This window comes from Xenopus tropicalis, chromosome 1 (assembly GCF_000004195.4).
Source record: "Xenopus tropicalis strain Nigerian chromosome 1, UCB_Xtro_10.0, whole genome shotgun sequence".
Lineage (NCBI taxonomy): Eukaryota > Metazoa > Chordata > Amphibia > Anura > Pipidae > Xenopus > Xenopus tropicalis.
In genome coordinates, this window is record NC_030677.2 from 153,608,355 (window position 1) to 153,632,878 (window position 24,524).

The window sequence follows — 24,524 nt, forward strand, 5'->3', positions numbered from 1 at the left end:
CTACTGTAAACTAAAGGTAAAGACAACTAACCAGGCATCTAAGAAACCCTCTGCATAATGATCCACTCTTTATCTCAGTGATCCCCAACCAGTGCCTTTTGAACAACATGTTGCTCATCACCCCTTTTGATGTTGCCCCCAGTGGCTCCAAGACAAATATTAGGCAGTGATTGTAATCGCTTATCTGAAACCTCTGGTTAACCCGCAGATCAGGTGGGTTTGGGCCGACCTCTGCACTACATTTTGGGGTCGGGAGCAGGTTCGGGTTGAGCTCCTCTGCTTGCTCTCCCCGCCCCAGCGACCTTACACTGACAGCTTCCCAGTTTCTGGCTCTCTAATTTATAGGCACGTGCCCCCCTTTTGTGATGTCAGTGGTTGGCAGGTCAGGCGCGGGCCGACAAATAGAGGTGAAATGCTGGGTTGGGTAGGGTTCGGGCTGAAAGCAGGTGGGTTAGAGTGCGAGTCAATAAAAATCGACCCGCACATCACTACTGGCCAGTGCTCCTGTTAGGAGGAAACTGCACTGGCCTGGGGTAAATGCAGGCAAGTGACCCCCTCCTTCCTTCCCCTTTCGCAGCAATCCCACTGCATGCACAGTTCAGCAAAAAGCTAGCTTGTTAAAGTTCGAATTTTCACTCTACTGTGCAAGCGAGATGACCGTAGGAGGAAGAGGAACATTCACTCTCGTACACCCGGCCAGTGCAGTTTTTTGCTAATAGGAGAACTGGCGGGGGGTTTCAGGTAAGTGATTACAGCCACTAGGGGTGCCTAACACTGATTGCAACTTTCCTTAAAATGTGATTTATCTGACATTAGCAATGCTTTAATATTTTTAAATCCAAACGCCAAATTGCATTCCTTGGATATTTACCTTTCAATGCTATAACTTTGGAGGCAGGGTTCATTATAGCACTTTCAGCTGAGATAGGGCGTCTCAGTGGGCTGTTTGGCTCAGCCATATCTATGATAACCACCTGTGCCTGTTCTCCAACCTTCTCCCGGATGCAGATAAACTTATCCGATTCCATGGTAAGTGTGCTAAAACCAATGTTGGCTGGATTGATCCCCAGATTCTGGAGCTATAAACAAAAAAAAAATGTATGTGAGAATAACTTTCACATGCTTCATCTTTTATTACTTTTGTTACACCTCATGCATTCATGGAATTGTTCCAGTGATTTATGCACATTGTGCTAAGACAGAAGTAGCAGAAGAACACAAGAATCTACAATCATCTTCACTGACATTCAAATAAATGCAATATTCTTGGGACCTAGTTGATGTGACTGGAGCTGTGGAAAGTAAAAAACTGTTGGCTATTGGCATTGCAGCGATGATTGAGCGAGCAATACCTTAAGGCTCTGTCCAGTTGGCAGAAAAAATGTGAATCCACTAAGGATGCCATGCCTGTCATTGCTCACCCAAAGCAGATTATAGCCCTAAATTGTATGTGTCCAGACTAGGTTTTCTCCACTGACAGAAAGATAAGCCACTGAAACCGTCAGCATAGGTATATCTGTGCACTAAGCACACTTTAGCAAGAACTTTTATATAGTAAATGCTTCTGGTCCTTTAAAAATGTTGTCAAAGCATGCAGAGAGAGAACCCTGAATGCATTAAGTGAGTACTGGGCTAGAGTCCAAGATGAGTCAGATTAAGAATAAACTGCTACCCTGACCACTCGAGAAATGCAGACAGGTGATTTCCTTAAGAGAAAGAATGCACCACTACCCTTAAGGCAAATTCCCAACCCCTTGCCGTCATACACATACAGTGTGAGCAGTTAAAGAACAGTGTTAATGCTACGCTGAGAGATATACATTTTAGAAACAGAAAGTTTTTGCCATTTGGGCAAGATTATGAAAAAAATGTAGTAGTAAGGTATGAAATAAAGAAAGACGATAAAGGTTGCAGCGAGGAGTGCTCAAATTGAAGCAATCACAACCTCCCAGCATTTATTTTCTACAGTAAACAGAATGTCAAATAATTACATTATTATATTATTATATAATAAGTATTCAGCGTGTATTGCAAAAAAACTAGACAGTTAATTTGAGCTTATTTATCCCTTAAGTTTCAGGATACTGAAAAATAAAGGATTTTTTTTTATAATATAATAAGAGCTATTAATAGCAACACCAACCCAGGGAAACCAAAGCCAAATCCATAAAACAGCAGAGAGAGTAATAACTTGCCTAATTACTGTGGGGAAAGAACAGAAGGTTTCAGCTAAATATTTTCACTGCCTTCTCAGCACTGATGTAACAAAACAGGTAACAAAAGAGCTGATGAAGCACATGATGCTCAAGCCTTTAGCAAACAGTCTTACTAAATATGTATAAACAAGCATATCTCCATGTACCAAAATGCTCCTCATTAAGTCCCTATTTACAACTGCAATGCAGTGTGCAAAGTGCAGGTTTTGGATTGAAATAACCATGTTTTTTCCCCAGAATTCCAGCATCAGCGCAGGTGTGAATCCGTGATCTGCCCATGTGCAGCACCTTCTGTGCTGTTCACATGCAGGCTTCAGGTACACTTAGTTCCACCGTCCATATTAGTTCTACCAGTTATCCATATCGCCAAAGGGCTTTCCCTTTAAACACTGTTCCCTCTAATTCATTCTTGCACATTTTAAATGTGCAAACATTTTTTTTTTTTTTTTTTTTTTTTTAAAGTGTGCTTAGGTCCGAATAAGTACAAAATTGTTTGTGTGCACTGGCACAAGCACAAAGCTTAAAAATAACACTGCTCTAATTAAGCAGCTACCCTAGGCACAGGCCCTTGAGTCCAACTTTGGCAGTCACTTGCACTTGTGTTTATAAATGAGGCATATTATCACAATATATTGCATGTAAGACTTAGGTAGAGCTGCACCTCTTTTCTCTGCCTCTAAACAAGCTTTTTAAATACAGTTCTTTAGAGAATGCCTTCATCTAGCCTAGCATTCCTACAGTACACACAATTGGCCACAGTCACCTGCCAAGTGCAATTCTCAATGCCACATCTCTCACTTCGCTGACTCCTTCCTCATCATGATTTTACCAATCCCCACTGCCTTCTCCTTTTATATAGCTCTTTGTGCCATATTGTACAGAACTGTGGAATATGTTAAAGTCCTATAAATACATCTTAGTAATAATAAATAAATAAGCAATGATTAGCAATGTTGTAGCCTTTAGTCCATTTTATACATACCTGAAACAGGAAATTGCTTTGCTGCATTAATCTTAAGTAAACTTACAATATCAATTTAGGGCTACACGTTTTACCAATGTGGGGTCTACTTTAACTGTTATAGCATCAATTTCCCAAGCCATTTTTATAACATCATACCCAGAAGAGCGACCTAATGAGGGTACAGCTGGGCTTCTATGATCTACAGCAGTGCTGTCCAACTGGCGGCCCGCGGGCCGCATGCGGCCCGCGACCCCCCTCTGTGTGGCCCCCCACCTGTCTGGCTGCTTTGATGGCTTACCCTTGTATAAGCTTTAAATGGTATCAGTACTGAGATTAACTGCCCCCCTGCATGGTTCTCACCTCAGATTCAGGCTGTAATCAGGCTGTATTGTTTAAATATGTAATCCCCTGTACTGTTCACACCTTTTAATCTCTGCATTGTTTACCCCCTGCAGTGTTCACACCTCAGGCTCAGGCTGTAATCACCCATATTGTTCAACTGTTCACACCTCAGGCCTGTGTGTAGGCAGCATAGGGTAGGCAGAGTATGGCACATAGGCAGCATGGGGCAGGGAGGGTATGGCACAAACAGGCAGCATAGGACAGGGAGGGTATTGAACACACAGGCAGGGTAGGGCAGAGTATGGCACACACAGGCAGCATATGGCAGACACAGGCATCATGGGGCAGTCAGAGTATGGCACACACAGGGAGCGTAGGGCAGGCAGAGTGCCACCCTATGCTGCCTGTGGGAGGGGAACCTGGCAGGGGTTTGTTCTGGGAGTTTGTTAGCAGTTGGAAATAGCCAGTAAATGCTCCCTAAGGTGTGTAATTATGTACTGATAAAATGGGTGTGGTTTGAAGTGGGTGTGGTTTAAAAGGGGGAGTGGCTTCCATTAGCGGCCCTCCACCATGTATGCGCGAGAAATTCCGGCCCTCGGCACCGCAGAAGTTGGACAGCACTGATCTACAGGTATGCACTGGCAAACAATAAGCTACCTAGGGGATAGGGTCAGTATTGGTAGTTTAGCGGGTCTACAACAATTCTACCAATCATAAGAAAGAATATGAAGCGAGTAAGCAGCTGAGACATCACTGAGACCATAAAGAATATGCAGCTCATAAGGAATAATAAAAAAAAAAAAAAAAAAAACCAAGATGCTGTTTAAAACATATAATATTAAGGAAAATGCCAACATTGTACAGTTTTTTTTATTGCCCAATAAGACTAGCGTGTTTTTTTCCTTGGTTTTGCAACATTCATTGCACAGCAATACAATCTAGGACTATACATGCCTTTTTCACCATGCAGTTTTTTCATTGCTATGATTGATTTTCATTGGATTTTTTGTGATTTTATTGCTTTTTATATTCACTTTTTTTGTTGTGCCTATTAACATCTGTACTGAAAACATTTGCAATTATGTACACTATACTATACATTGTAGAACATAAACTGAATATGTAGTATACCAACCAAAATTAAGTTTATGAGAAACATACCTGCAGCTTCTATACTTGGATTCTGGATCCTGTAGATAAAACCAGTACCTGGTCATAGGGTATTTACCAAAACCTAAGTGGGTAAAAATACTACCTATAGGACACGTTAATCTAAGACATGAGCAGTGTTACTCGCAAGTAGGGAGGTCAAGCGAGCAGAAGAGCTCAACCCAAACCTGCCCGTGACCCTCAAGTGATGTGCCGAGGTTGGCCCGGTCCGCAGGTAAACCCGCGGGTATTGGGCCAGCTTGCACATCACTAGTGTGTGACTCTGGCCTTAGTTCTTACACAGAAAGATAAAACATGGGTCAAATGCCATTTATGACTCTCTACAGGACTACAGAATAAAAACATCTTTCAGATTATATAGGATATATGTTGACAAGAATTTGCTATTTGCTAGGGTTGCCCATTTCCATGCTGTCCTCTATTCTAAAATCATGTTCTGGAAGAGCAAAGTCAGTATTCTATGGCAGCTGTCAGTAAAGGGCAATGAGACATGGTGTATTTTGTCGCAGCTACAATATGCTAGAAAATACTTTGCACAGAAGATGCTAAAACACACTAATCACATAGTGACTAGTGACTGCATAGTATGGTAAGGAAATAAAAACCTAATTTCAAAGGGCTAATTTTAAAAAAATGTAATAAGAAATATAATTGTGGCCTAATGTATAAGCTTTAGTTATACTATGTGTGAGCCGCACAAGGGTGCAAACGCTGCTTGTTTTTTAAATACAACAGTTGCAAATTTGTTTTATATTGGGGTTACACAGGCTACACACTGGAACAGACCAATCATTTGGCTTTTGGCTAGGTGCCTCTCAGCCAGTGTGGTCAGCTGAAAAAAGTAAAGGAACTTATCAATTTTAGATATGACTTTACAATATAACATAAATATCACATATACTTTGCTCAGCTTGCACCCAAGTCGAAGCTGTTATTTATTGGCAAGATAAAAAGCAGGAGTAAAAGTCAGCCAAGTGGCCAACACAAATGTGTTTTTTGCCTTCAACAAGCAGTTAAGAAGGTTTCATTTCACTAAAAGATTGAGCTCAATTGGTATCTTTGTTTTTAACCTAAATTACTATATAGTGCATACAGAAAACAAGTGTTCTCTGCACTAAGAATTGTAATAAATGTATATATTAAATTGTTATATTAATCATCCAAGCTCATTGCACAACTATAACATCAAAAATTAATAATTAAACTATAGTAGTGAAATCAAGCTGAATTATCATCAGAACATTGGGCAAAAAAAGATAAAGCTGGCCACACACGTGGCAATTTTCGATCTTTAGTGCGGCCATCGGTCACACAAAAGATCGTTCCAACCCTCCACTGACGTTCAGGGCTGAATCGTCAGATATGGAAGTAGAAACAATAGGATTTCTACCTCCTTCTGCCGATTGAGCCCTAAAGGTAGATTTTGCTCTGGCGCCTTCAATGGTGCTCGATCAAAATCTTTTAACCCGCCCATCGGCGAGTCGACCAATATCTGCAGCCTTCTGCGATATTGGTCGCCTCGCCGAGTTGCCATACACGCATCGAATATCATACGAAACGAGGTTTAGTATGATATTATCGGTGCTTGTATGGCCAACTTAAGAGGGCAATATATTCTCTAGCAAAAAACTGTTAAATATGTATGTAATGTTACAGGTGAGTTAAAAGCCACAAAGAGACGGTACAACCACAGAATTAAAGTAGTATCCAACTGTCTGTAGAAAGTCTATACTTACTGTAAAAACAATTAAGTTCCTTCAGTCACTAATGTAAAGTGCAACCTTTCCCCCCAGTAACTGCAGCTTAAATACTATTACAGGCAATATAGGTCTATTGTTTTGAAGTTTATAGCAAAAAATAATTGTGATCAACAGAACTGAATCTCCGCTGTACCCATTAGAGCCAAGAAAATCGATTACATCTGCAGCAACAGTGTCAGAATATATAAAGTTTTCCACATCTTTAGTAGGACCCCATTATTTATTTGATTTTTGTGCACTACTCCCATCCTAATGAGTGGTGTTGAACTTGCACTGCACAATTTACAGTCCAGTTTAACAGAATAACATTTTTAGGTTTAAAGGAAAAAGAAAGGTAAAGTCACTTGGGGGTGCCAAAATGTTAGGCACCCCCAAGTGACTTTAACCGCCTACCTTTTACCCCGGGCTGGTGCCCCTGTTCGGAGAAAATAGCACCAGCCCGGGGTACCTGGAGCGCAGCACTTCCTCCTTCCGCCTTCAGCTTCCTAAACTGCCGGTGGCCGGGCATGCACAGTAGAGCGAAAAAGCCGACTTAAATGTTTAAGTTCGGCTTTTCACTCTACTGCGCATGCGCGCGCAGCGAAGCCGGAAGGAGGAAGTGCCGACAGCTACCCCGGGCTGGGGCTATTTTCTCCGAACAGGGGCACCAGCCCGGGGTACAAGGTAAGCGGTTAAAGTCACTTGGGGGTGCCTAACATTTTGGCACCCCCAAGTGACTTTGCCTTTCCTTCTCCTTTAACGTTGCTGGAACTGCCCCTACTGAGACTGATCTTGTTAAAGGAGAAGGAAAGGCTAATAAAGAGTTAATCTCAAGCTGCAGGCATACCTTCAGTTGTCTCAATAATGCCCTTAAGTCGGGGAGATGGGGAATATTTCACCTGTTCAGAAGATCTGAAGCCAAACAGGAAGAAAAAACGCTGAGCTGTGTAAAGAAAGTTCCCATAATGCCTCACTCCTGCACAGACACCCAGACCAAGTGAACATGTTCAGTTAGTAAGACTATGGGGGAGATTTATTAAGACACGAACGCTCCGAGCGTATTTTCGCAGATTTTTTCGCACTTGCGCGACTTTTCGTACGCTTGCACGAAAAATTAGGAAAGGTTCTGCCGCTGTTTACAATCGTTCGGTATGAAAATTTTGTGACTTTCGGATCGCCAATACGATATTATGGTGACTAATACGATTTTTTTTTCGTAACCATTTTCGGGATATTTGCAATCTTCAAAAATTATCGTATCCAATATGAATTTTTCCCATTTGGGATTCGAACTCGTGTTTTAATGAATCGGCTCCTATGAGTCAGCTTCCTGCTGATTGGCTCAGATCCACATTCCTAAGGGGGTGGAGTGAGTTCTTAGCATTCTTGAGGGAGGGGGGAGCAGGAGAGAGGAGACTGCAGAGAGCTGCTGTGTGTCTGTGGCACATGAATTACAGACACAAGAAATCTTTTTACAGTGAAGTCAGTGCAGCATTTCTGTATTTCTGGCTGTATTTACATAGACCTTTCTGATAAAGCTTGCTGTGTTTTTACCTTTCTTTCTCCTCACATCATACTATCAATGTTAAGGTCGCCATACACTATAATCCGCTCGTTTGGCAAGTTGGCTGGTGCCCCTGTCAGAAAACTGCACCGGCTTGGGGTACCTGCGATCATGTCTTCTTTCTTCACAATCCCAGGGCAAACGCATACACATTACAGTGAAAAAGTCAGCTTTTTTGTTAAAGTTTCACTTTTCACTGTATTACGCATGTGAAAGTGACGCAAAGACAGAAAAAGGTAGAGAAACCCTCGCTCACAGGTACCCCAGGTTGGTGCAGTTTTCTGCTAGCAGGAGCACTGGCCCGGGGTATCAGGTAAGTGACTACAATCACTGGGGGTGCCTAAAATCTTGGCACCCCCCCAGTGATCATACCTTTCCTTCTCCTTACAAATTTTTAATGAATGTATATTGCAAAGTTGCTCAGAATAATATATTCTTTTATTAGGCAAAAAAATTCTTTAAAAAGGTTGACAAGTTTTGTCCTTCTATATACAGTTGTGTTCAGAATAATAGAAGTCCGACATCACTAACCTGATCAATCACTGTTTTTGCCATTTCTACTTGGCAAATAATTTACTAGTAGGTGTTGTAGAGTAATAGAAAACCAACTGACCCAACAGTCATGACATGCATGCTGCTGATTTTGTGTAATTGAATCATTAATTGATTAATTGGAGACAAAACGATCCTATTGGGTTTATTTAATGTTTAAATACATTTTTAGCAGACTTAAAACATGGTTAACCAACAGAAAGATCTCTTATCCAAAAAACCTCCAAACAGGTCCCATACCTGTATAGTTTCCTTTCGATACTTTTATATATAGAATATATTTTTGGCAGTTCAGATAGTGTTTATGCACCTTCTCTACATAAGCTTAACTGAATGATCTCTTGTCAAAAAAGTTTGTATATTTTAACCTTTGTCCACCTTTGAAAGGGGATTCTGTCATGATTTTTATTACATAGCAAATATTTCCCTCTAAAATTTAAAATTTTATTCTTGAACCAACAAATGCATTTTTTTAGTTGTAATATTGGTTTGTAGGCGCCATCTCAGTGCATTGTGCCTGAGTCTGAGCTTTCAAAAGGAGCCAGCGCTACATTAGAACTGTTTCAGGTACTATTGAGTGCTATTCTGATATCTACTGGGAGCTGCTATCTTGCTCCCTTCCCATTGTTCTACATATCAGCTGCTGGGAGTGGGGTGATAACACTTCAACTTGCAGCTCAGCAGTAAAGTGTGACTGAAGTTTATCAGAGCACAGGTCACATGGCTGTAGCACCCTGGGAAATGACGAATATGGCTAGCCCCATGTGAAATTTCAAAATATAATCTGTGTTTTTGAAAAACAGATTCTGCTGGACTGATGAGTTTTGAAAAAAACATGTTTTCCCATGACAGTATTCCGTTAACTTACTGTATGATGTAGAGAATAATATTTTGAGATAAATTGGTGATACCCATTTGAAAGATGGAAAGAGTTAAAAGAAGGCGGCAAATAATTAAAAAACAATAAAAAATATAAAGCAGGGACCAACTGAAAAGTTGCTAAGAACTGGCCATTTAGTAACATATTAAAGGTAACTTGAAGTTGAACTACCCCTTTAACTTGTATGTGTGCTATTAAACCAGTGGTTTAAGTTGCATAGTTGGCAGCAGGTAGATAAAGGGGTAATTTGCTTCTTACTAATTTGCTTGTTTGTGTAACGGAGAATCAGACATAAATGTGTTTTGTTTCTTTTACAAGGCTTTACTCAATTACTGATACCCCACTTTCTTTTGGAAGATTCATGCTGTAAATAACTAGCGGTGTAGTCCTTTGACAGGTGAAGTATTAATGTAGATTAGTAATACTGACATAATTCCTAGTATTATTCAGGTATAGGACCCATTAGCCAGAATGCTCAGAACCAAGGGTATTCCCGGATAAGGGGTCTTTCTGTAATTTGGGTCTCCATACTTTAAGTCTACTAAAAAAACAACAAACCATTAATAATAAACCCAATAGGATTGTTTTCCATCCAGTAATGATTATTTATATCTTAGTTGGGATCAATTACAAGATACTGTGTTATTATTAGGGAGAAAAAGTAAATCAGTTTTAAAATTCTGAATTATTTGACTAAAATGGAGTCTATGGGAGACAGGCTTTCCGGATAATGGGTTTCCGGATATGGGATCCCATACCTGTACTATACTGGCACACAGAAGTTAACAGCCGGCTGCATAGCCTTGAAACCTAATAAAAATTAGAGGCAACGGTAATGCTCATACCATCTGCTTTCAAATTATAAATATGTATCAAATTTGAATATGCAGGTAACAGCATTTGCTGAAAATCACATACAGCTATTAGGAGAACTAACCCCCCAGGTACAAAAGCTCCCTTAACTGCCCTGCATTGACCCCCCCCCCCTCACCTCTCCCTTCTCGTGTAGCCTATAACTTTAAAAAGTGTCCCTATAGGAAAACCCAAGCTAAAAAAAGCAAAGCAGCACAGCAGCATACATGGGAGCCATCTTCCATTCATTAAAAAAATTACATTACATTACATTAACATTTATTTATAAAGCGCCAACATATTCCGCAGCGCTGTACAATAAGTGGGTTACATACATTGGACATACAGAGTAACATATAAAGCAATCAATAACCGATACAAGAGGTGAAGAGGGCCCTGCCCAAAAGAGCTTACAATCTACAAGTAATGCTTTGGTTCTCACTGCCAATACAGACCCTACAGGAGTATACGCAGTTGGGGCTAGCTGGGAATATTTTCTAATGAACAGAAGATGGCGCCTAGGTACGCTGCTGCGCTGCTTTGTTTTTTTAGCTTGGGTTTTTCTATAGGGCCACTTTTCAAAGTATTAGGCTATGCGAGAAGGGGGCTTTTGTACCTGGAGGGGGATTTAGTTCTCCTTTAAATAACCAGAAAATATACTCAGACCATAGGCAACTATCGCCCCACTTGGGTTGAATTCCTCTGAAGTGTGATACAATAATGAGCCGATTATGGCAAAAACACTATTTACCTCCAGCAGCAAAGCTCAACCATGTCTATGTTTGCCTCCATCTCAGTAGTTGTTATCAACATGCATGCTTTGCTTGCAGCACACTAGCACTAGCCAGTCTTCTTACTTATACAGGCTAGCAGGTCGACTGTCTCCCAACTCCTTTTTTCTTGGGCAATGAGCATTACTTTGTTCCTATGATATTTTCCCTCACAGTTCCCCTGACGCCTATGTCCTTACACATACCCTCCAACATCCACCTCCTACTCAACCAGCTACTTAAAGGGATATGGTCATGATTTTTATGGTGTACTTTTTATTTCTAAATTATTCTGTTTACATAACAAATAGTTCACTCTACCATTTAAAATTTTATTCTTAAACCAACAAATTTATTTTTTTTTAGTTGTAATATTGGTGTGTAGGCAGCCATCTCAGTGCATTGTGCCTGAGTCTGAGCTTTCAGAAAGAGTCACCAATACATTTTAGATCTGCTTTCAGATAACCTATTGTTTCTCCTACTCCCATGTAACCGGAGGAGTCCCAAGTCTGACTTGGATTTCTTACTATTGAGTGTTATTCTAATATCTACTGGGAGCTGCTATCTTGCTACCCTCCCATTGTTCTGCTGATCGGCTGCTAGAAGGGGAGTGATCTCACTACAACTTGCAGCTCAGCAGTAAAGTGTGACTGAAGTTTATCAAAGCACAGGTCACATGGCTGTAGCACCCTGGGAAATAAAAAACATGGCTAGCCCCATGTAAAATTTTAAAATGAAATATAAAAGAAATCTGTTTGTGTTTTTGAAAACAATATTTCAATGCAGGATTCTGCTGGAGAAGCTCTATTAACTGATGCGTTTTGAAAAAATATGTTTTCCCAGGATAGTATCCCTTTAACATATTTTTCCTCAGCAGCTCTGCCCTGTTGCACTCTGCTCTCCTCATTCTGGTGCTCTTATCTTCTGCAGCACTGACCAATCAGCATGTGCCCCATCTTTCAATTTTCTTCCAATGTAAAGAATAATATTAAGAAAGACAAACATATGAATTGGGGAACAGGTGTGCCATATGTATTTAGAAAGGATGCAAGTACACTGATCATCAGTCTACAACACACTAACATCAAAAGGGGATGTTCACTCAAAAATAACATTTTGCATAATAGAAGACAATATAGTTCTAAGCAACTTTCCAATTATATATATATATATATATATATATATATATATATATATGTATAGCAAGTAAAGAAAAAATGTGGAAACAAATACCAAGTCTTTTATTTTAAACGTACATCTAACGTATCCTGCTGTGCCCATAGCCTTTCTCAAGGTCCTAAAATGTGGCCGAAATGTTGAAAATGCACATTTAAGTATTATTTACTTGCGGATCCCGAATGGGAAAAATTCAGATTGGATACGAAAATTTCTGAAGATCGCAAATATCACGAAAATGCTTACGAAAAAATAGTATTAGTCACGATAATATCGTATTGGCAATCCGAAAGTCACAAAATTTTCATACCAAGCGATTGTAAACAGCGGGAAAACCTTTACGATTTTTTCGCGCAAACGTACGAAGAAGTCGGCGAAAATACGCTCGAAACGTTCAAATGAATCTGAATGTGCCCCTTAGTGTTCGAAACGTTTGATTAATAAAGATTTTTTGTACTTTTTTAAGTCCCTGTGTGTGCGGCACTCTGTTCTTCATTTACATAAACTTCTGGCCAGCACCTGGGGCAGTTGATTGTTTGTAGGGAGTGCTCCTTTTTGTTTCTTTTATATACAGTTATAGGACCCGTTATCCAGAATGCTCGGGACCAAGGGTATTCCGGATAAGGGGTCTTTCCGTAATTTGGATCTCCATACCTTAAGTCTACCAAAGAATCAATAAAACTGCAATTAAATCCAACAGGATTGTTTTGCATCCAATAAGGATTATTTGTATCTTAGTTGGGATCAATTACAAGATACTGTTTTATTACTACAGAAAAAAGAGAATTCCGTTTTAAAATTCTGAATTATTTGATTAAAATGGAGTCTATGGGAGACGGGCATTCCATAATTCGGAGCTTTCTGGATAACGGGTTTCTGGATAAGGGATCCCATACCTGTATATATATCATATACAGGTATAGGACCCATTATCCAGAATGCTCAGGACCAAGGGTATTCCGGATAAGTAGTCTTTCCGTAATTCGGATCCCCATACCTTACTGATACTACAAAATCAATAAACATTAATGAAACCCAATAGGTTTGTTTTGCCTACAATAAGGATTAATTATATCTTAGTTGGGACCAAATAAAATGTACTGTTGTATTACTACAAAGAAAAAGGAAATCAATTTTAAAAATCTGAATTATTTGATTAAAATTGAGTCTTTGGGAGAAAGGCTGTCCGTTATTCGGTGCTTTCTGGATAATGGGTTTCCAGATAACAGATCCCATACCTGTATATCATTTTTGTAATGGTTTTAGCATTACTGTATACGTAAATGTAACGGAAAGCAATATTGCTGTCCCTTTCTGCACTCCTGGTTCTGACACTTGAAACAAAGTCATCGCCCCTCCTGCCAAGACTCCATATCCCACAATGTCTTGCATCCCTTTTCACAGGACTGTTAATAAGCTGTTTTTTCACTACACTGTTTCAGGATTAAAAAACAGTGCAGAGAATACAAATCGACAGACAAATACTACTTTTAATAGCTATTACATATAAAATTACTCTAAAAACACTAACATTTTTAACGATTGCATATTGTAGAGTTGCTTAAAATTATGTTTTATTTTATTAGGCAAAGTTGTATTATTCAGTTTCCTTCCATTTAAACTGTAAAGAATAATTCCTTTTATAGACTATACCCATTTATTATTAATGGCTTCAATCACCAGCAAGAAAGCTTAGCCATAATATCAGTTCCCATATAAAAACACTGACATGGAATCTCATGTATTTAAGCATTCCTACTTTACCAAAAACTTAGTAATTGACTATGTCAACAGAACCTGTGGTCACAAGGCTATGAAACAGGATTAGGCAAGAGATGTTTAAAGGATTTATCATTTTAAGGAAAGCCTTTGACATACAGAATAATCTAAAAATAAGGATAAAATACAGAAACTCCAAAAAAAAATAAAAAACGGAAACATTCTAGTGCATAAAGCTTCTTTTCTTATATTTAAAATTACATTACAAATAGAATGAAGTGTGACAAACTACAGTTACACTACAAAATGTCAAATGCAGGCAAATGCGGCCCATGAACCCCCTATTGCAAAATCTTGTCTGGGGGGTCCTGATTCATACTAGTAATAACCTCTGCACATAAAAACTGCCTGCACTGATAAGTACAGGTATGGGATCCCTTATCCGGAAACCCGTTATCCAGAAAGTTCTGAATTACGGAATGGCCATCTCCCATAGACTCCATTATGTACAGACATAACTGAGAGTTCATTCATATTCTTCAGATAGAAAGAGAGGAGGTTAGTGGGTCCAGCAGGCTGTCCTGACACTCCCAGCCCCTCTGATAAAGGGAAGGTGGGGGAGAGAGCTCAGTCAGCACTTCCTCCTCTCTATTCATTTTAAAACATTCCTTTAATTCCTGGGGTTAACGTCTTCAATGCTGGCATTGTATGCAAACAGGACCACTGGGTTCCAAGTCTTGTGTTAACTCTTCGGACAATCAGTTCCAAAAAATGTGCTCCCAAAACAGATACAAATAAAACCTTACCCAATGCCAAAGTCAAAACATTACAGAATAAAACTATTGGCGATGACGGGCCTTGCTCCTGCATCTCACATTCCAACTGTTTAGCTCTAATGCTGCTGGATTTAAATCCTCAAAAGAAATGTCTACACCACTATGAAACAGAGCTAACAAATCAAAAAAATGACCTGCCTTTTCCAAATACCCAGGAATAAAAAGTTAGGGTATTGCCAACAAGCAGAACCCCCAAGCGTCCCTTTAAATTATTAAAAAAACAATAACCTAGAAAAAAGAGGGGGTGATTAGATAACATCTACATCAGTCTCAGCATTTTAATCCAGCTGCACAGCCCACAACATACACAGAAATAAGGAGCATTGCAGCAAAAACAGGACACTGCAACACAGCAGCAGCATAATATATATTGTGAGAATCCAGGCTGATGAGCTGCACCAATGCACAGAATGGAGGGGGGGGGGGGGTCATATACAACTCAGCTGAATTCTTCTGGAGAAACCCCCTAAAGATAATATGAATGAAGAATTTGCTGGGCAGAGGTTGTCAGGAGAAATAGTTACTGAAAATGAATAAAGACCATAGAGATGTAGCACAAGCAATATTCACTGCACAGGAGTCAGACCTACAGGGCCACACTGTTCTGCTATGTCATACTACACAAGGCCCCAACGTGCCACAGTTCTTCTTGGATCAAATCAGAAAAGGCAGAAGCAAGGGCGGCCCGCGGGCCGCAGCCCAGCTATTGTGACTGCCCACAAACCCGTTATTTAGATACAGTCGCATATATATCTGTTTCAAACCCCTAAGGAAACGACCCTTTGGAAATGGATTCCTTAGTTGTTGCAGAACTGCAGTTTCCTTTGCAGCTGTGACTGCTAGGGTTTACGGGAGTTGTAGTTCTGCCACAGATGGGACGGTAACGGTTTCCTAATAATTTGCCTTACATGGGTTAAGGTTTGCTCATTTCTGCTTCTCCTTTACTAATCGGATGCTGACGGCCGCCCTATTAAATGCTATCAATTATTCCTTCTTCTCACCACGATAGCATCAATAATTTGCCAAATTCATGCTCAGATCCCCCAATTTTTTCTTCTGCATCCAGATGCAAATGGCTCAATTCCCCCGTTACATTCAAGGAAAGCAGCCCTTTACCTGCATGTGCTCCTGAAACCGGATAGGCAATATCTGCGCCATGCTGGCTGCCTGTCCCGGGCCTCTCGCTCCAATCCAACCAAATCTGTGTCCTGAGGAGACTCCGCCAGCGGCGCCCGGGACACACGGTACGGCTGAACCAGGATCAGCGCATGCGCAATGTCAAGCCGGCTGCGCAGCCTCACAGATGGGAAAAGAGAGGAGGGGACGTTGCCCTGGTAACCGTGAGTGGAAGCCATAGGCTTTCGTTCTGCTCTTGGCTATTGCTCCCTCTGCTGGCATCCATGAGGGCGTGATGGTTGTTGTCAAGTTTTATTGTTTCTAGTCTTAATATGCAAACACTTTATAATTATTTATACATTAACTATTTAAAAAAAACAGTTATAAGAGTAGGAAAATGGGTTGTTTTTTTCCCAAGCTTATGTCTAAAAAGACATAAAGCCAAATCTCCCTGTGTGCCACTGCCCTAAATATCAATACTTATCCTCATTCTGCAAGACCCAGAGGATCTTCTAGTTGGTCTTAATCTCATATTATTCCTATGAACCCTTTTCTTATTTCCATAATAAACTAATATAGCCTTTATATATACAGGTATGGGATCCCTTATCCTGAAAGTTCTGAATTTCGGAATGGCTGTCTCCAGTAGACTCCATTATAAGCAAATAATTCTAATTTTTAAAATTTTCTCTGTAACAATAAAACATTACCTTGTACTTGATCCCAACTAAGATATAATTACTATCTGTGTTATAAAGACGTGTACTATAAATTAATTTCCAAGCACATTTTTGAGGTGCCTGATTGTCAGCTGATGCCTTTAAAAAACAATCCATTTTGGAAATTATTATCTCTAGGCTAAGTCAACCCAGCGCCCTAGGCAACCCAGCTGGCCACCAAGCCCCCTCAAACCCCCAATCCCAGACTAGATGTATGCAGAAGGGAAACATGGTCCGATTCCAGCTGCCGATATCGGTCCCTTAGACCTATTCAGCAGCTTATCGGCCTATGTATGGGCACTAAGAACGCCCTGTTCAGCTGATATCTGGTCTGAAATTGGCCAGATCTTGATGGGGCAGGTTTAATTTTTTGTTGGATTGCCCGAACCGACAGATAAGATATTCCTACCACTGATGGCAGTGCAACCTTTTTTTTAATTCATTGTTCTGAATGCGTGAACAGTGCCGGACTGGGATCGCAGGGGCCCACCAGAAAATCCTAGACCATGGGCCTGCTCTCCAAAATTTTTTTCTTTCACTTCTCACTCAACATCTATATTTTCATAGTTTTTTTTATCTTTACATACTATAATCTATTCTTCTTTATAGTTCGTCTCTTTGACCATAAATTAGGCCAAACTGTTAGAATCAGGAGGGCCCATTGACACCAGGGCCCACCAAGAGTTTTCCTGGTATCCCTGTAGGTGAGTCTGAAACTTTGCGTGAAGCAGTGTGAAAAAGTCATTTTGATCACAGGGTCTGGCCCCTAATTGCACTTTTTCTTTCAGTTACTTTTAATGGAAAACATAGGATAGATAGTTCAGGGGTCTTCCCAACAATAAACCTCCTTATAACCATGCTCAATCCTAGGGACCCTGTTCTTATTATTCTATACTACTGTTTACTCCAACCCATTTATCCTTCAGTCCCAAGTCACAAATTACCTATCTGTTATCTCATAACTTAGTTTTTACCCACAGTCAACAAGATCACCTCCCACACACACTTACTGTATAGGTTTTATGTTTGATTCTCCTCTATCTTTTTTTGCACATCCAAACCCTTGCCAAATGCTGTCACTTTCATCTGTGCAACATTGCACATTAGTGCCCTTACCTTAGCGTAGAACCAACCAAAATTTTTATTAAGTCTTATTATTTCTCACCTTGACTACTGCAAAAGCACATTGCATAAGTCAAGGTGAAAAATAATTAGAAACTTAATAGGAAGTTTAGGTGTTTTAGACTCTTTTCACGGTCTGCTGTTATAAACGCTGCCTCTAGACCCATCCAATGATTTCACCTTTGAATATCAGCTTCTCATTTCTGCAAATCCCTTTACTGACTCTCTACTTCCCTACTATAAAAAAATATATACATATACGTATATAAAAATACAGACTCTTGACAATAAGGTCCACCCTGTATCACAGGTCTGATCTCAAAATACACTCCTTTGCTTTCCCTATGACTTTTGACCCCTCTTCTCCTTTCATAATGAATTCCTTCATTCCTTCTATCTGTTTAGAGAAACCTATCAAACACACTTGATTGAACAGTCCTTATACCATAAACAGTAACCAATCCTAATTGGTTATCCTTGTGTGTCAGCTGTTTCCTTACCCTGTGATTCCAAGTGCAATGTGGGTCACCCACAACCATCTTCCTTGCCTTTTCCTGCAGGCCCCCTACTACTCTGGGTCCCTTTGTGTATATTATACACAGTTGTGTATAGTTTTGCAAATGGTAGCACTTGTTTGTTAAATTAATGGCAAACTGCTGTTTGTTATAAATTATTGTAAGGGCTGCATAACTTGCTGGTGCTATTTAAATAAATGATAATGATGAATGACATGCATGTAGTTAAAGCTTAAGCAATGCATCTAGAGACAAGGACATGGCAGAGAGGACAAAAAATGGCAAATGCTAACCATTATTTGCATTACAAATACCTTACTGGAAGAAAAGGCTTTTGAGTAGGCAAATGAGACACTTAACCAGGGCATCTACCTGGTAGTTGGGGTGGTACAATAGTAGAGAGCTAAATCAATATTTTGTACTATTCAGTTTGGCACGATAGGAAGAGCAGACTTCTTACTGTTGCCATGGACATTGCAATAAGTTGCACATAGAAAGAGAGATCTGTATGCTTTATTGGTGCACCAGATTTACAGGTTTTTGTACTTATGCTCACCTAACTGATGTACTTAATGTGTTCATCTCCCAGGCCTAGAACATATTTATTACACCCACTCTGTCAGTGGTCTATTTTGAACTGTTACCCTTTTCCTATTGGCCTGACATTCGTGAACATTGGGGATGTTTAGATTACATAGAATATTTGGTATGCACACATATATTACATATTTGGTCCCATCTAACATGTTTTTATATTTTTATTTTTTTAAAAAAGGATACTTTTTTTGCACCTATGGCATACAAAACAATTAGTGGGACCTTGAACTGGCCAAAAAATAGGTACAATATAGATGTGGCAGACCAGCGCTTCCAACACACCCACCAACCTACTTTTTTCCATCTTTTTAAATGCTCTCTAAAAAACTCAACTCTTGAGACTAATAAACTCGTAACACCAACATTTAACAATCCGCTAGTTTTGCAAGCTTCTGTACTTTATAAGAAACAGTGTATTACTCCTCTCAAACTTACAGAAGTCTCTTCTAAAATTCTAACTCGCTAACTTGTTTTATTCTTTGTGTTCTCTGCAGTAGCCCCATATCACTTACAAGTCGTGCCTTCTGTTTCACTTGTCCCCATTCCTGTCAGATAGTAAGCCCCAGCAGACAATGCCCTTGCCAATATATACTTCATTATGCCATCTGCCATTATCTCTACCAGGGGCCAAGGTTGATCTTTTTTCTGATTAGGCTACTAACAGATGGCTTTCCATGTGGGAGTTTAGAATTGTACACTTTTTATTAAATAGGTTAACATTGTATATTTATATACATGTCAGATTTCTTCTTTTATTGGGGAGACTAAGGGGCACATTTACTTACCCACGAACGAGCCGAATGCGTCCGATTGCGGTTTTTTTTGTAATGATCGGTATTTGGCGATTTTTCGGAAAATTGTCACGACTTTTTCATTGCCATTCTGAATGTTGCGCAAAATTTGGCGATTTTTTCGTAGCGTTACTACTTGCGCGAAAAGTCGCGACTTTTTCGTAGCCTTCGTGCCAAGTATGAAAGATTCGGATTCATTCAAGCTTCAGTATGGTGACTTTTCTTGGGCTAGGTTGGAGCTGCAGGGTGCCATTGAGTCCTATGGGAGGCTTCCAAAATCATGCTAAGTCTGAAAGTTTCGCCCGCCGCTTACGAGCGCTCAATACGAAAAAGTTGCGACAAGATACAAGCGTATCGTAATGGCTACGAAAAACTCGAGTTTTTTCGGGCAAATCGTATTGGTAACGAAAAAGTCGCGACAATTTCCGAAAAGTCGTAAAGGCGCCGAAAAAAAATCGCAAAAAATATGAAAAAGTCGCAAAATGTTCGTTTTCCAATCGGAATTTTTCCAATTCGGATTCGGATTCGTGGGTTAGTAAATGTGCCCCTAAGGGTAGATTTATCAAAATTCGAGATCATGAAAAAAAAAAACGCAGACGTGAAAATATAGCCCCTACAAAACTTGTGTAAGTTTTCTTCTCGAATGCTAGCTTATTTAAGAAATGTGTTTTGTCTCACTGGCGAGAGTCACATTATTCCATTCATTTTCAATGAGGTTTAAAAACTTGAATGTTTTAATAACTGGGGAAATAAATAAAGTTGTTAGAGACAATTCTCATATACTTCTATTGAACCATGTCAGCTTTTACTTGCTACATTTTTTCTTTAATAAATACCGACTATTCATGGTTCTTAAGAATATTCTCCAGTATATTTGAGTTAAATTTAAACTTAAATTTTGATACATTTGCCAAGAGTAGAGTGTCTGATTTGCATTTCACATCTCCATTTAGTTATATAGTACAAACAGGTTTTACATCCCTTTACATGAATTTGTAACAATTACAGATTTTCCAACAATTTAACAAACATGAATTACAAGATACAAATGGGGTCAGAGGACCTTACTTGGAAGAGCTTACACTATAAAGATTACTTAAAATAGACGTCTTAAGACTTTGGTAGTTTATTTAGCTATGGTAGTCCTTTAGGGCTGTGGAACATGTGGCAGATGAGCTGTCTCATGGTTTTCATGCAAATAAAAGGAAGCCTAAAGCAGGGATTTCAGGAGCTGTTATGAACCTCTAGTAGGCCCCACTTACCACTGGCAGTGTGGGATTAACAGCATATGTGACAGGTCTCTTTTCTATGATTCAGAGAATAATAAGTAGCCCGTAAGTTTTTTTAAAAAAAATTATAATAATAAATACTGCTTTTTATAGCAAAAGGAATCAGTTTTGCTTCTAATTTTTATTTTTTTTTCTTCTGGATTTATATACACAGTAACAAAGTTACATTTGATATTACAGAGGCTCAGCTATTTTCTTTCATCTCTGGACAGGCTTGGTCTTTCAATTCCATGAATTCCTCTGCGTCTTCTGAAAGAATGTCTCCAATTTCCTTTCCTCAGGAAGCGCATGGATGGGGGTGTTTGAAGTGCAGCAGGACACTGCTTGCAACCAGCAGGCAGTGTCCTGCAACAGCTGTTTTCATTGTTGCACTTACAGCAGCTGTTGCCCCAACATACTTTGTGGTTTAAATATATAAGTATGAGGTGTTCATTCTGATTTGAATCATATTAAGTAACTTGATAGTTTTTTTTTTCTTTCTTTCTTTATAATTTGAAAAACAGTGTTATCATTAATTCTGTCAAATGCTTGGTTACAAGAACTACCCAAATACACCTTTTCCTATTTGCTGCTCAAAGACATGATAAGCCCCACTCCCTCATGAATGAAAACAGGCCTTTAAGGCAATTAAAGGCAAAATCTAACTTTCATATTTTGAAAATTTGATCTAATTTGCATTGCGCTCGTTTCTATAAATATCTTGAAATTACCAGCAGACTGTTCCATAATTTGTTCATTTCCTCAATTAAAATACCATTAACTTAGCAGACCAATGTTATTTTTAAAATTGTTCTTAATTGCAGCAAATTGTATTTATTGAAAGAATATGAAAAATGAACCAGAAACATCCTATAGTTAATGAAACAGGCACTGAAAAGAAAAAAAAACATTTCCTAGACATATACAGGGATATATTTATAGCATGTGCTGCCCAAAGATAATTGGATTGTAGTGTCTCTTTGCAAAAAGTTGTCTCATTTTTTTTCTGAGTAAGTTTATTTCTGAATAATAGCTTTCATGGGACGCCCTAGAAGAATATCTCAGAATCACTGGAAATAAATGGAAGGGCAGAGGTCCCCAAGTTTATTATACTTACTGAACTATCACTGACTATTTCCTAAGGGTATCAATAAGTGGGAGAATGTGTGAACCCAACAGGCTTTGAAATATTACTTTCCTAGTATTTCTAGTAGGTAGCAAGACTAATCTAAAAAAACTGCACATGATGGTAAAGAGCAAAAAGTGAAAAGAGTAAATTAAAAATTGTTTACGATTAAACAAAACAAATGATACTTACTGCTTCCCAAAATGCACCTTGGCACCAGGAAATGCTATTAAAAATGCTATTAAAATGCACCTTGGCACCAGGAAATGCTATTAAAAATAATACTTTTTTAGCAACAATATTTTTTGTTGGAATATGTATTCAGGCAGTTTATTCATCCTTTTGTGTTAAAGACTACCAAGCCACTAAAAGAGGACTGTATTTGGGTCTATACATACACTGGGAGTTCTATAGCAGTTGTGACTTATACATATGTGGTTTTTCACCAGACTCAGGTGTTTTTATACACCCTATATTTAAGCCCACAGGACAACTCCATGCATTCTATTTGAATGATGCTTAAAGGAGAAGGAAAAGCTAAGTCACTTGGGGGTGCCAAAATGTTAGGCACCCACGTGACCTGAATCGCTTACCCCGTACCCCGGGCTGGTGCCCCCTATACGGAGAGAACAGCACCAGCCAACAGCACCATGCAGCGCTTCCTCCTTCCTTCTTCGCCGCGCGCGCGTGATCCTGGGGCCCATGCATGCAAAGTATAGGGATAAAAGGCAACTTTTTTTTTGTTAAAGTTTGGCTTTTCACTCTACTGTGCTTGTGCAAAGAAAGTAGAAGAAAGAGGATCACTCTTCTGGCTGGTGCAGTTTTCTGCTAACAGTAGCACCAGCCCAGGGTAAGCGATTACAGTCATTGTATCTTTCCTTCTCCTATAACTCCAGATGTATGATCCTTTTCTAGTGAAAAGGTAATAAGTGAAATGTTAAGGGTAAGTGCATTATGGTCTTATTACCAAAGTGCCAAAGTATGGTACAGGATCTGTAATAAGGAAACCAGAATTTTCTCCCATAGACTCCCTTATAATCAATTAAAATTTTTTAAAAATGCCTTTTTCTCTGTAATAATAAAACAGTGTGCTAACTAAGAAATAATTAATCCTTATTGGAGGCAAAACAATCCTATTGGGTTTATTTAATGGTAAAATCATTTTTAGTTAGAGTTATAGTATGGAGATTACGGAAAGATCCCTTATCAGGAAAGCATTCTGGATAACAGGTCTCATACCTCTACTAACACCTTATTTTTTGGTTACAATTATATTTTTAAAGGCTAACTGAATATACCATTCTTTCTCCTTCTTTTTGCGTACAAATAATTTTTTTTAATTGTTTCTAGCAGCTGGTCAACCCCAGAATGTGGGTTTGAATAAGTACTGGCACAAAGGTGCTTCTAGCAGCTAGTCAAGGCCACAGAACGAGTTGATCCCAAATTTATTCCAAGGTTCTCTTAACATTTCACAACATGAAATGCTAGAACGGTGCTTCTAGCAACGTCACAGTTGCACTGGTGATCATCTGAGCAAAAACTAATATATTTTTCTGGAAAATAAGTAGTAAGCCCATGCAAAATCTCCAAAAATACACTCCTAGGCACCTCATTTGTGTTGTTTTTGCAGTTTGACTTGGCTCCCCATACAGCCTTTAGCCATTGCTGCCAATGACATCCTTTAATATTAGTTATAGAATAAACTACTCACTAAATGGCTGAAACAGGAGGTGAGATTTGAGTCAAGAACATAACACTCACAAAGGTTTTCTACAAAATTGTAAAAAATTGTCATTAAATTCAAAATGTATGTTAATGCACGAGTTAAGATTTTTTTATCCGGCCATAGTCACTTAAATAAATGAGAGCCAGTTTTGGAGAATGTCTATTATTACTTCTTTGCAATGCCATTACTGAGAAAATTATGTTCTTACTAACTGCAAACTGAATACTAAGAATAAGAAGATTGTGAAAAATTAGAATATCTTAAAGAAGAAGGAAAGTCATTTTGATATTTTACTGCCATTTTTTCGTCCACATTAGTGCCACCTAGAATTCTATATTTATTCTGCAGAAAGCTTTATCAAACCTGAGTAAAGAGCCCTAGAAGCTCCCTCCATTTATTTATTTGCAGCTGCCATTTAAGCGTGGTCTTCCTAACTTCCTGCTTGCAGCTCTAGAGGCTGGTAGCTCAGATTACACATTCCTAAGGGAGGGGGGAGGGAGTTTTATGAATTCTGAAGAGAGGGGGGAGCTGCAATCTCTGGCCCCAGGAAAGAAGGATTTTTCTGGGAGGAAGTCTGATACCAAAGAATATGTTTACAAAAAAAGAGACAAGAAATCCTGTGTTTCTTTTGACAGAGAGCTCAGTGCAGCGTTTCTGTGAGTGCTTATGGCTGTATTTGCATAGACCTTTCTGATAAAGCTTACTTAGTTTTTACCTTTCCTTCTCCTTTAACCAATGAAAATTAAATAGAAGCATTTTTTTTT

The 24,524-nt window shown here is 39.2% G+C and overlaps 1 protein-coding gene across 2 annotated transcripts in view; it reads right to left on the reverse strand.

Moving 5' to 3' along the window:
* cltcl1 (clathrin heavy chain like 1) overlaps positions 1–16,084 on the reverse strand; it is a 61,314-nt gene extending 45,230 nt beyond the window's left edge. For both annotated transcript variants that reach the window (XM_002931888.5, XM_004910576.4), the window contains exons 1-2: positions 15,897–16,084; positions 872–1,079 (exon numbers count right to left, since the gene is read on the reverse strand). In XM_002931888.5, the coding sequence (XP_002931934.3) occupies positions 872–1,079; positions 15,897–15,938 (250 nt within the window). In that variant the 5' untranslated portion in view covers positions 15,939–16,084. The remainder of the gene's footprint in view (positions 1–871; positions 1,080–15,896) is intronic.
* Between the last annotated feature and the right edge of the window lie 8,440 nt (positions 16,085–24,524).